This window comes from Mus caroli, chromosome 4, assembly GCF_900094665.2.
Source record: "Mus caroli chromosome 4, CAROLI_EIJ_v1.1, whole genome shotgun sequence".
Lineage (NCBI taxonomy): Eukaryota > Metazoa > Chordata > Mammalia > Rodentia > Muridae > Mus > Mus caroli.
In genome coordinates, this window is record NC_034573.1 from 10,659,066 (window position 1) to 10,671,591 (window position 12,526).

The following is a 12,526-nucleotide window of genomic DNA, read 5'->3' on the forward strand; positions in this document are numbered from 1 at the left end:
TGTGAGGTACTGGTACTCATTTTTCAAGGGATAAGTTTTTTTTTTTTTTTTTTTTTTTTTTTTTTCTGGGAGTAGTACATCTTGAGTTTTCAAACCCCAGTCTACTGGAGACCCATCTAAGTTCTCATAGGGGTCACACCATAATAAGTTCTTTTTATTGCATTGTATCTTCCTGTTATTGGCCGCCCAAAGATGCTACATGAAAGAAAACATTGTTCTTTACCTTCCCTTAGGGTTTCCAGTTGGTACTTTATAGATTTAGGAAGAAAGAGTATGTCTTCAGAGAGCAACTTGAGGATCCTAAATGTGATTTGAGTAGTTTCGAATGTCTGCTGTTTATACGGACTGAAATGTAAGGGGCAACTCCCAGTCTCCTGTACAGCTATTTCACTGTGGGACTTTTCAGCCACCCTGAGCATGGAGACCACACCCTAGATACTTGGGGACACCTGGAAGGTGAGTAAATAATTCTTCCTAAGTCACTCAGAAGAACTGACTGCAGCAGGAAAGCTATTATTCTGATTGCATTTTTATTTGGATGTGTTCTAAACTTTGGTTTGTTTTTGTTGTTTTTTAAATGTGAATTGCCTTGGAATCAACTGACAAAACACCAAAAAAAGGGTAACAAAAATGTAAATAGAAAATAAGACAATTAAGTCTGTTGAGTATTTATAAAAAAACTGTGTGTGTGTGTTTGTGTGTGTGAGTGTGTGTGTGTTGATGTAGGCCAGATGAAGGTATTGGATTCCTTTTACTAGAGTTACAGGTGGCTTGTGAGCCACGAAATGTGGGTGCTGAGATCAGTGAGCACCTTAATCAGTGTGCTAGCTCTTCAGTCCAATAACCTTTTTTTAAAAAAAGAAAAATCTTTTGTAGGAAAAAAGTTTAATTCTTACATTATACAAAAAAGCCCCATTATTATACAAAAACTAAAATGACAGTCTATTTTGTAAAACGGAAGTTGTAAAAGTTAACACATGCTTAAAGTGCCAAAAATCAAATGTCAGCACTCTTATTCCAAAAAAAAAAAAAAAAAATCAAGGAAAAGAGGAAAGCCTAATATGCACGCACCAACATTTCTCAGACAACAGATACTCAACTATGGTTCATAACAAAGAAGAAACCTCTCAGAAGAAGAAACCTCTCTTAAGAAAATGATAACCCAAGAAATAAGTTTTCTTCACCCAGCGGCAAAGTTTACCAGACAACTTAGACTCTCCTACTTCCTGGAGGAGCTGAACTTGATTGCTCTGGTTTTGCCCGTAATCCAGTACAGGCCTTTCAGAGCCTCTCAAAGCTGCTCTTTATCCTCGGTTCCCTTAGTTTAAAAGATTCCTCACCCTCTCTTTCCCTTTGCCCCTCCTCTTGCTTACTTGATCTCTTCCCCTCCCCCACTTCCTAATCAGTCCTCCGGTCTCCCCTTTTCTCAGCCTGGCTGGCTTTCCCTCTACACTTCTTCCCTCCTCCTCCTCCTCCCGGGCTCTTTCTTTCCTCTCCAGTCCCCTCCCCCAGCATGCCTCCCGGCGTGCTTCCCTTCCCCCGGCCTCGCGGTCCCGCACCCTCCCCTCCCCCGCCTCCTGCCTTGTGACACATCCTGGGCCCTCCCGGAGGCCGTAGCAGCGGCGCGGCGGCATTGCTGGCCACCACCTCCTCCCTAGCCGCAGCCCAGCTCAACCCGCGGCCCGCCGCGCTGTCGCTGCAGTCATGGCTGCTGACGGGGTGGACGAACGGTCGCCTCTGCTGTCAGCATCCCATTCGGGAAATGTCACTCCCACAGCCCCGCCGTACTTGCAGGAAAGCAGCCCCAGAGGTAAGGCCGGCATAGACCTTTCTGCTTCTCGCAGAAACGTCTGGAAGGATGGAAGGATGAATGCCGGGGAGCTCTAGCGCGGAGGCGGAGGAGAGCTCTCTCTGGGCTGGGGGAAAAGGATGCCTTCCCAGGCTCTGCCTGCCTACCCGAAAGCCTCTCCGCAGGGCTTCGCTGCTGCTGCTTGTGGTGTGGAGTGTGTGCTTGAACACTTCTTTCCCAGCTTCAGGATCGGACATGAATTTTCCCAAGCTCCGTGCTGCTGTTTCCAAAGCAGCCCTAAGTGCAGCTGGGCGGTGGTGCAGATCCTTCAATCATTCACAAGTGCTTTTGGTTGCTGAAAAACACGGGGTACTGCTCACCCTGGCATCTGCCCTTGAGAGGACTTCAGCAGGCAACATCTTAGTCCCTTACACTCGGCCCCGGAGTGCAAGCAGGGAACTGCCTAACCAGAAGCAACCGAGTTAATCAATATCCCTAATATGTCTGAAATTCCTAAGCCACGGGCATTGCTGCCTGTAAGGAGTGTGTTTCATAGCTTCAGTGGTGAATGAAGAGCCTTCCGTTAGGAAGGAGGAATTTTTTAAATGCATGTCTGGGTGAGGTTGAAATTAACTTCTTAAAAAGTTCCCCAAGTTTATACCGTATATATTTTTAGTTTTGTTTTTCAGTGTAGAATTAAAAAGGGATTTGGAGAAATGGTGTGGTGAAGGAGAAGTCTGTTTACCAAAGAATTCGATTTATTCAAGCTCTGTCTTTGTTCAAAGTCTTTGGGAGTGTTTACTACGGTAGTCTGGAAGGCAAGCCTTACAGAGATCATTAAATATGGCACGTGCAAGCGTACCTTACTTCATCTTGCTCTTTTGGCTGGATGTGAATGAAGTTTAAAACCCAAGGAGGCCAAAGTTAATAGTGCTTTGGGAATATAAGCAGGTCACATGTCTTGTAACAGAACTTCTTCTAAGTTCATGTCTGAAATGGGGCGGGAAACACTACAACAGGTTGAAGTTGTCTGCCATTTAACATTTCTTTTTAACATTTTGTAACTTGAAAATCAACAGTCTGGGTCTCAATCTATAAACAGAAGCAGAACAAAGGAAAACTGTGGTTAGCTGGGAGTAATTCAGAGAGATTGACAGCCTGAGAGGAAAGGGGCAAAGTCCAACGGAACTGACACACACAGAAAATGTACAAGTGACCCTTGTTGGCCAGAAGTCGGGGGATTTCCCTTACTGGCCATTTGATATTAATATTGTACTGTCTAATCCTTATTCACAGGTTCCTGCATGAGTGTTTCAGTTGTATTAATTTTTGTCTATGGAATAAAATATTTGATGATTTATTAAGGGACTGAGTTTGGACGGAAGTAATGGAGATACCTTTTCCTTATTTTAGTCAATCTGTGGTTACAACACACACACATACACACACAGACACACACACACACAGACACACACACAGACACATACACACAGACACACACACATACACACACAGACACACACACACAGACACACACACATACACAGACACACAGACACACACACATACACACACAGACACACACACATACACACACACACAGACACACACATACACACACACAGACACACACATACACACACACAGACACACACATACACACACACACAGACACACACATACACACACACAGACACACACATACACACACACAGACACACACATACACACACACAGACACACACATACACACACACATACACACAGACACACACACACACACACAGACACACACATACATACACACACACACACACACACACAAACACATAAATGTGGACCTGCATAGACTTCATTGTTCTCTATAGATTTCCTTAATTTGATCAGATTCCTCAAACTACAAAGAGAGTGGCATTTCCAATCAAGCACTGAAAAGAAGTCATTTCACTCTAAAGATCCCTTAACAACCACTTTTAACTCCTTTGGCCTAACAGTAGAATAATTCTTTTTGGAAATGATGGAGATATTTAAAACACTAATATCATATGGGATAACACCTATGAAGGAAGAAATGTAAATGAGAAGCAAAGTCATTTTATTCGCATGATGACAGTATCTTTTCTTGATTACTTACAATTACTTGAGTAATACACACGTTCTAAATCTTGGACACTGTCTCATTCATTCATTCATTCATTCATTCATTCAGGAACTTTATGGGCCCTCACAGTATGTCACATACTACACTGCTCTGAGTCAGGCTGACCAAAACTGGGCCTTCATGGAGCTCAGGTAGTGGAGAGAAAGAATAAATTCCAGACTGATTCAGTTCAGATGCTTTTGTTTTGTTTTTGTTTTGTTTTCTGAGACAGGGTTTCTCTGTATAGCCCTGGCTGTCTAGAACTTACTCTGTAGACCAGGCTGGCCTCGAACTCAGAGATCTGCCTGCCTCTGCCTCCCGAGTGCTGGGACTAAAGGTATTTGACACTAATCTCTGGCAGTTCAGATTTTAAGACTTCTTTTATCATCAGATTCTTTTAATAGCTGCAAATAGTAAACTTTTTAGTTGAAAACCAGTGACTAGAAATTGAATATACATTTTGATGGGTAATTTTAGTTTATGATGCCAACTATAATTATTCGAACTTTGTGTGTGTGTGTGTGTTATACGTGTTTGTGTGTACAAGTGCCACAGCTCCACAATCATGTGTCTCTGTCATTTGCTAATTCAGTTTTTGAGACACAGTCTCTCAGTCAACCTGGAGCTAATTGACTAAGCAATTCGAGATGACTTTCAAAGCCCACAGGTCCTCCGGCCTCTTACTCCTCATGCCTGGGGTTCCAGTGTGCACCACCACACCCAGCTTTCTAAGTGTGTTCTAGGGATCCAGACACCGGTCCTCATGCTTCCGTTAAACATATGATCAGCTTGACTGTCTTTATATCCTAATTACTCAGATGTTTAATAGGTTAAAAAGAGGGGGAGGAGGAGGAAGAGGAGGAAGAAGAGGCAGAGGAGGCTTAACCACAACATTTTATAATCCATTGCTTTGTGCCACTCTTTTTAAAGATTTATTTTTTTATCTTATGTGTATGTGCCTGAGTGTGTGTGTGTGTGTGTGTGTGTGTGTGTGTGTGTGTGTGTATGTGCAGCATGTGTGTGCAGGTGGTTGAGGATGCTGGCAGAGAGCATTGGATTCCATGGAACTGGAGTTCCAGTTGATTGTTAGCCACCCATGTGGGTCCTCTACAAGAGCGGTATGTGCTCTTAACCTCTGAGCCACCTCATCAGCTCCTTCTTTGCATCACTTTCTAAGGATCATAAATTATTCCTATCTCTTGAGAAGAAATAGTGACTTTTGGGTTATTTCAGGGTAGGCTATTAATAATATAGTGGAGAACATTTAGCACTGGACATTAGGTTTTGCCCAAGAAGAATTCTATGCAGTCTTTTGTGATGGTTTGTATATGCTTGGGCCATGGAGTGGCACTGTTGAGAGGTGTGACCTTGTTGGAGTAGGTGTGGACTTGTGGGTGTGGGCTTTAATACCCTTGTCTTAGCTGCCTGAAAGTTAGTATTCTGCTAGTAGTCTTTGGATGAAGATGTAGAACTCTCAGCTCCTCCTGCACCGTGCCTTCCTGAATGCTGCCACGTTCCTGCCTTGATGATAATGGGATTGAGCCTCTGAACCTGGAAGCAAGCCCCAATTAAATGTTGTCTTTTATAAGAATTGCATTGGTCACGGTGTCTGTTCACAGCAGTAAACCTTAACTAAGACATCCTTGAAACTATCCACCTGAGTTTCTGAGTAGAATGTGGGTGGTCCCCAATATCAATACTGGGTAGCTACAGAGTGATGAGTCTCTCCTGACTACAATACTCTGGTATATAAGCCAGCTTGTGGCTCACAGTCATCTATTGGATGGATCACAGGGCCCCCAATGGAGGAGCTAGAGAAAGTACCCAAGGAGCTGAAGAGGTCTGCAACCCTATAGGTGGAACAACAATATGAACTAATCAGTAACCAGAGCTCGTATCTCTAGCTGCATATGTAGCAGAAGATGGCCTAGTCGGCCATCATTGGGAAGAGAGGCCCCTTGGTCTTGCAAACTTTATATGCCCCATTACAGGGGAACACCAGGACCAAGAAGTGGGAGTGTGTAGGGGAGCAGGGTGGGGGGAGGGTATAGGGGACTTTCGGGATAGCATTTGAAATGTAAATGAAGAAAATATCTAATAAAAACTGGGAAAAGAAAAAAATAAGCCAGCTTATGTTAAGGCGTTAGCAATTAGAAAAAATAGATATTAGTTTCATTTGAAATGAAAGTTGGGGGAAAAAGTACTACAGACTTGAATACTTTGGATCGATTAATTGATTCCCTTATAGATCTACTAATTTTTGAGACAATATATGGCAGAATGATAGAACTTTTACATTTGCATCCCAGTTTGCTTCTCTTTTGATGTAATAAAACACTATGACCAAAAGCAATTTGTGAGGAAAGGGTTTATTCCAGCTTGGGAAGCCAGAGCAGGCGTTCAAGGGAGGAATCTGCAGGCAGGATCTGAAGCAGAATTGGTGGAAGGGTGCTGCTCATTGGCTTGTTTCTCCTGGCTTGCTCAGTTTGCATCCTTATGCAACCCAGAACCACCTGAACCACCTGCCTAAAGGCAGAACCACTGCCCTCAGTGGGCTGATACTTCCTATACCAATTGTGAACTAGGAAAATGTTCCATAGTCATGCCCACAGACCAGTCTTGGGGAGGCAATTCCTCAGCTGAGGTTCCCTCTGCCCAGACAACCACATTTTGTGTCAAGTTGGCAAAAACTAATAGTTCTCCTTACAAATTCTGTATAAAATATGTTTCAAATTCCAGGTTGTCTAAGTAGTGACAATGGGAATGTGCTTATGTACTTGCATGTAGTTCAGAAAGGGAGATACTATGTTACAAACAGAGAGACAGGCCTTCTAGGCTTGTTTTTTTCATTCATTCTTCAACCAATCCTGGCATTTTAGCCAAGCTCTGTGGTAGGAAAGGAAAAACAGACTAGGTTCCTTTTCTCTTATGATGTAATGGGGACGAATTGCACAATCATCCACAGAAACACAAAATGCAAAGGGGACAAGGACCATATTTGAAACATGTTTAGTGCCTCGGCCACATTCATTGATTTAACCTGGCTAAGGGAGACAAGAAAGGCTTTCCTGAGCCGTGATTGGAATCTAAAGGTGGAACAGGAGTTATCCAGATGAAAAGGGTCACATGGACGTTGTATGCAAAACAAGTAGTATGAAACACACACATACAATCCCCAAACAACCAAAAAGACACAGTATCCGAATGGGGAATGGTGAGTGCAGGGGTCAGGGGAGGAAATTCAATGTTGCTAAAGTAGAAATAAGGCAATGGAGGACAAGTGCCACAAAATGAGATTAGAGACGAGGGTGTGGTTGATAGTCTCCATAGACTTCCTTGCCTCATAATAACTTTGTTTTCAGACATTCAAGTGTTATAGAGCCTCTCCCTTTCAATGAGGACTGACCCCATGACTTGGTTTAGACTTCCAGAATACGGTAGAAGATATGCTGAATGAGTTTAGATGTTAATGAGAAGACATTATCGTTTTTGCTTTGGACATTATTGCACTTTGGAAAAAGTAACTTGTGTAAGAAATAGGATGGCTGGACACAGTCATGCTTAGAGAAAGCCAAAACCAACCATTCAAAAAGCCCACAAAAAAGAACAGTGTCTGACCAACCTTCAGACATCAATGTTTTGGATAACACTACACAGACAAGTCTTCAAATCACACTAACTAAAGCCAAACTGTTACTATGTCTACACAAGAGATTGTAAGTAACAACATCCTAAACTGATGCTGAACAACTCACAGAATTGTTGTTTATGATACTGTAATTTTGAGTGATTTGTTCTGCTGCACCAAGGGACGCTATAATGAATATGAGTTGATTCTAGAGCATTACAAGCCATATGAGGGGTATTTTCTTTAAACAATCATGTGTCAGATCTCTATTTTAAATCACTCTATAAAATAGATGAATTAGATGGTTGACCAGAGTACATAGGGATAACTGTCTTACTGAATGCAGTAATAATTAAAGCAAATTTGATTAATTTTGCTGTTACCAGGTTATATGTAGGGATAAAAGCCAAGGGATGAGGTTTAGGAGAGACTAAAGCTAAGCATCGAGGCATATACCTATAATTCCAGCTACTCAGGAGAACTGTAATTTGGGGGCTAAGTCAATTTAACAAGATCCTGTCTCGAAATAATTTAAAACACAGCAACAATGAACAAAGGGATGGAGATCAAACCCAGTGGCAGAAGATTTGAGTAGAAGAGAAAAGCCTCGGGCTTAGTTCCCAGCGCTGCCAAATCCAAAGCAAATCAAAGGGAAGATGGAACTGACCTTGTCGATGGACAGCTACTGGGAGTGCAAGGATGATGACGAGGATCTCCAAGAATTCTGCTTATGCAACTCTATGACTTATCTGACTGCACTAAAACAGAGAACACCAGAAAAGGAGGAGCACGTTTCCGAGAAGACAGATCCCAAACTTAGCTTTAGATATGAGGCACCTCATGTGCTTCTAAATATCCAAAAAAGAAATGACATGAATTGATTTGCAGGATCTATAAGCCTAGAACTAAGGGGCCTGACTTGAAACCCAGAATGTGCTGTTTGTGTACTGGCCAGAGCTAAATACACGGGCATTGATTCAGAGCTCCTCAGGGCCACAGGAGTGTGCCAGCGCATGTGCCATCCACCCGTGATGCACATCTCCATGAAGAAGAAGTGTCATGGTGGAAGAAAAAATCCGTTTGCTTGAGTGTTTACTGCTTTACTTGGCAGCATGCAAGGCTTAACAATGAGACATCCTGAAGTTTCATGCAGTGGTCAACTTCATTTAGAGCATCAGGAAATTTATCCTCTGGGTTAAGAAGAATCACATGAATCCTATGTTCAACCACAAGACAAGCCATATGTGGCATATGAATAACAACAGCTGAAGTAAACTCAGTCCTAGCCACTATACCTTGGAAGACGGGGCACAGTTCCAAGAACATTCAAATCCAAAGCACATTCCAAGAATAATTCAGTGTTTTGTTTTTTTTTTTAAGAAACTGAGGTCACAAGACTCTTGTTTCTTGGAATTTTCTCACAAGCATGCAAATTGTCCCTTGCAGGACTCCATTTTGAACTATGTTCCAACATCTACCTCCTTTTTTACTTTTACATTTATTTTGTTTTTCTAGATAAGATGTCTGTATATTCAGGCTGTTCTGGAACTCACTATATAGACCAGGTTGGCCTTGAACTCAGAGATCTGCCTGTCTCTGCCTTCCAAGTGCTGGGATTAAAGGCTTGTACTACCACTGCCCACACCTAACGCCTTTTGTTTTTTATTATTATTATTTTTAAAGAATTATTTATTTTGTTTATATGAGTACACGGTCACTGTCTTCAGACACACCAGAAGAAGGCATCAAATCCCATTATCGATGGTTTGTGAGCCACCATGTGGTTGCTGGGAATTGAATTCAGGACCTCTGGAAGAGCAGTCTGTGCTCTTAACCGCTGAGTCATCTCTCCAGCTCTCCTTTTTATTTTTTAAATGCAGGATATCCAGAATGGTCTTGGTTTGAAATGTACATAAATCTAGTTGTCATTTGATGCATTAGTAGCCTATACACAACAATGAAAGCATTGTGTGCAATACTCTGCCAACAAGAACAGAGATCCAAACTATGTCTATTAGTTACGTTATTGTATTGATCAGAAAAATCTAGAGAATATCTTGAAAAGAGACCCATATTGTTTTCAGTTCTAGTATCTTGTAGAATATATGTCCATATATAACCTTTAATAGGAAGACCAATGTTATGATGCCCTACACAAATGGGATGTGATTCGAATTCCAAGGCAAAGTTAAATACAGTCCTTTCCCCAGATGAATGGATGAGTCTATTATGGTCTCAAGGTCCACATATAAACACAGCATAATCAATAAAGTAACTGCTCCTGTATTGCATAGGTCCCAACTAGGGCCCAGGTGGGCAGACTCTACTTCTGATAATATGGTTCATCTCTCTCTTTGCCCTTTTACTGGAAGTTCACTATCTTTTTGGTGACTTCCACTGTCTTCTTGCCTTCAGTCAGTGTCTTTGCTGGCCCAGGGCTGAAGGAGCTGAAGAGAAATCCATGTTTTAGTTGCTCCATCTGTAATGACGGATGCATGCCCCTTCCCACTTTTCTTCTGGAGAAGTAAAAATTGGGCAAGTTAATACATCAGCATGATTATTTCCTTCTGAAATAAAGCCAGGGAGTTCAGAGTGTGCAGAAGTCTGACTCTATTGCTGGGAATAGTTGTATAACCTATGTTAAGGGGTGTTTAATTAACTATAGTATATGAATCAAAACATCCAGACCCACTTGATGGGCTGGGGAATCTCCCTGCAGACTTGAAGAACCAGGGTTGGTTATCTGTTGATAAGAAGAAATAATATAGATGCAAGGACCTATTCTTCACACACACACACACACACACACACACACACCCTAGTAAACTTTGTTTAAATGTTTGTTATTTGCCAAAGATTCGGAGACTCACTGGAAGTCACAAGAAATGTCCTGCCAGTCTATGATGCTGAAATGCATGTTCTTGGTAAATATGAAAACTTGATTTTTATGTTATTATAATTCAATTATTTGAGTTAAGGGATATCTATCAATTATTTCTTAAGTCAAATTTTGTATCATTGAGGCCACATTTTCATTAAGGGTGAAGTATAGGGGCTGGAAAGATGGCTCAGTAGTTAAGAGCACTGACTGCCTTTACAGAGGTCCAGAGTTCAATTCTCAGCAACCACGTGGGGGCTCACAACCATCTGTAATGGGATCCTCTTCTGGTGTGGCTGGAGACAGCTACAGTGTACCCATATACATAAACTAAATAAAGAAAGAAGAAAAAGGAGAAAGTATATTTGCTTCTGGTACTCCAGTGGCATGCCAAGCCCTTCCTGTCAGAATCCTTTTCCGGTATTCCCTAAACACTGGCCTTCAAGGTTCTTTTAGTTTGTTTTATAATTCTCACATTTCACTCAGTTTTTCCCCCCAGCATCTTTAAAATGTTAAATCAAGCTTCAACCCCCACTCCCGTCCTTTCAGCCTCCCTTTCAAATTTTTGAGTGCCTATGCTATTCATATGCTGAAGAACTTCCATTCATTTGTGCTTGTGTACTCTAAACCCTGTAATTTCAGAATAATAAGCAAGGAACAGCGATGTTTCAGATGGGCTATCAGGAAAGGCATTTCAGAGGTAACAATCACAGAGTCCTGAAAAGTGAGTCAGAATCAGCCATCAAAATTTTAGAGCAAAGAAGAAATTTCTAGGCAAAGGGGTCAGGAAATATAATTCCTGCAGTTTTACAGCTGGGCATACAGCAGGTAAGAACATGGGGATTCAAAAAAAACAAAACAAAACAGAACAAACAAACAAACAAACCAAAAAAAGCTGGGCGTGGTGGCGCACGCCTTTAATCCCAGCACTCGGGAAGCAGAGGTAGGCGGATTTCTGAGTTCGAGGCCAGCCTGGTCTACAGAGTAAGTTCCAGGACAGCCAGGGCTATACAGAGAAACCCTGTCTTGGGGGAAAAAAAAATTGTCCTGATTTGTATATGGAAAACAAACACGTAGAGAAGATGAGAAGAAACCAGTAACATATAGCACTAATTAAGGGGCTATGAGTTGTGGAATGATGTTCTGAACAGTGGTGGAGGTGTGGGAAGCACTGGAAATATGGAGATGTGGTTGAATTCAGTATCCATCCATCCGTCCATCCATCCATCCGTCCGTCTATCCATCCGTCCGTCCATCCATCCATCCATGCTTGTGCTTGGAGATAGGGTCTCACTGAGGCTAGCTTGGAACTTGTGATTTCCCTGCCTCTACCTCCACACCTGTCTCAGGAGGTATCAAGCATAGAGCACTGGCATTTGCTAATGGTAATTGGCCGATGGACAGAGGTGTGGCAGAAGAGACCTAGGATGGGCGCGGTAGAAATTCATAACTGTCTTTCAGGCTAGTAAGCCCTGGGAAACTTCTCCAAATAACTGTAATCCTACTGTGGGGGAAAGTAGGCAGTTCTGGAGAAAACTTTGAGCTCAGTTCTTGTGCACTGTATTTTCACAGTCACTAAGAGGTGTTAAGTAAGGGAATAACATCCTTTTCATATCGTCTAAGAGGAATGAGTCATGTGTTTCTGGTTGTGCTTGTTTTTGACAAAGCTTCTCTTCTTTGGTGGGTGGGGGAGGAAGAGTTCTAGTGGATTTGTGCTGTTTTTATATGTTTCTAGGTATTTTTTTTTTGATTCATTGGTGTTATAAAATAACCCTTCTCCTTGTTTTTGCTCTATGAGAATAAGCATAAGATATGTGCAAGGTCTTGCACTTTTTCCAAGACTTCAGGTGAGACTTCCAAGCATCATGGAGCGCAGTCCCTTTATAGCCTCAGAGCCATTCTTAATTGCTGTCAGGCGCTACCTGTTTCAGTTTAGAGCCTCAGTTTCTCACACCAGAAACAAGCAGTATGCAGTATGCTTTGGCGTTTGTGCCATATGTTTTGTGGCCCAGTAGTTTTTTGTAAGGGATTTGAAGCACCTGAGATATATCTTCACAGAATATCCTTCATTCAAAGTGCTTGGGATGGGAA

General features: G+C 42.1%; 1 protein-coding gene across 1 annotated transcript in view; it reads left to right on the forward strand.

Moving 5' to 3' along the window:
• The first annotated feature begins 1,382 nt into the window (after positions 1–1,382).
• The window catches only part of Pip4p2 (phosphatidylinositol-4,5-bisphosphate 4-phosphatase 2), a 53,160-nt gene continuing 42,016 nt past the window's right edge, over positions 1,383–12,526 (forward strand). The window contains exon 1 of the mRNA XM_021160242.2: positions 1,383–1,810. Within this exon, the coding sequence (XP_021015901.1) occupies positions 1,705–1,810 (106 nt within the window). The 5' untranslated portion in view covers positions 1,383–1,704. The remainder of the gene's footprint in view (positions 1,811–12,526) is intronic.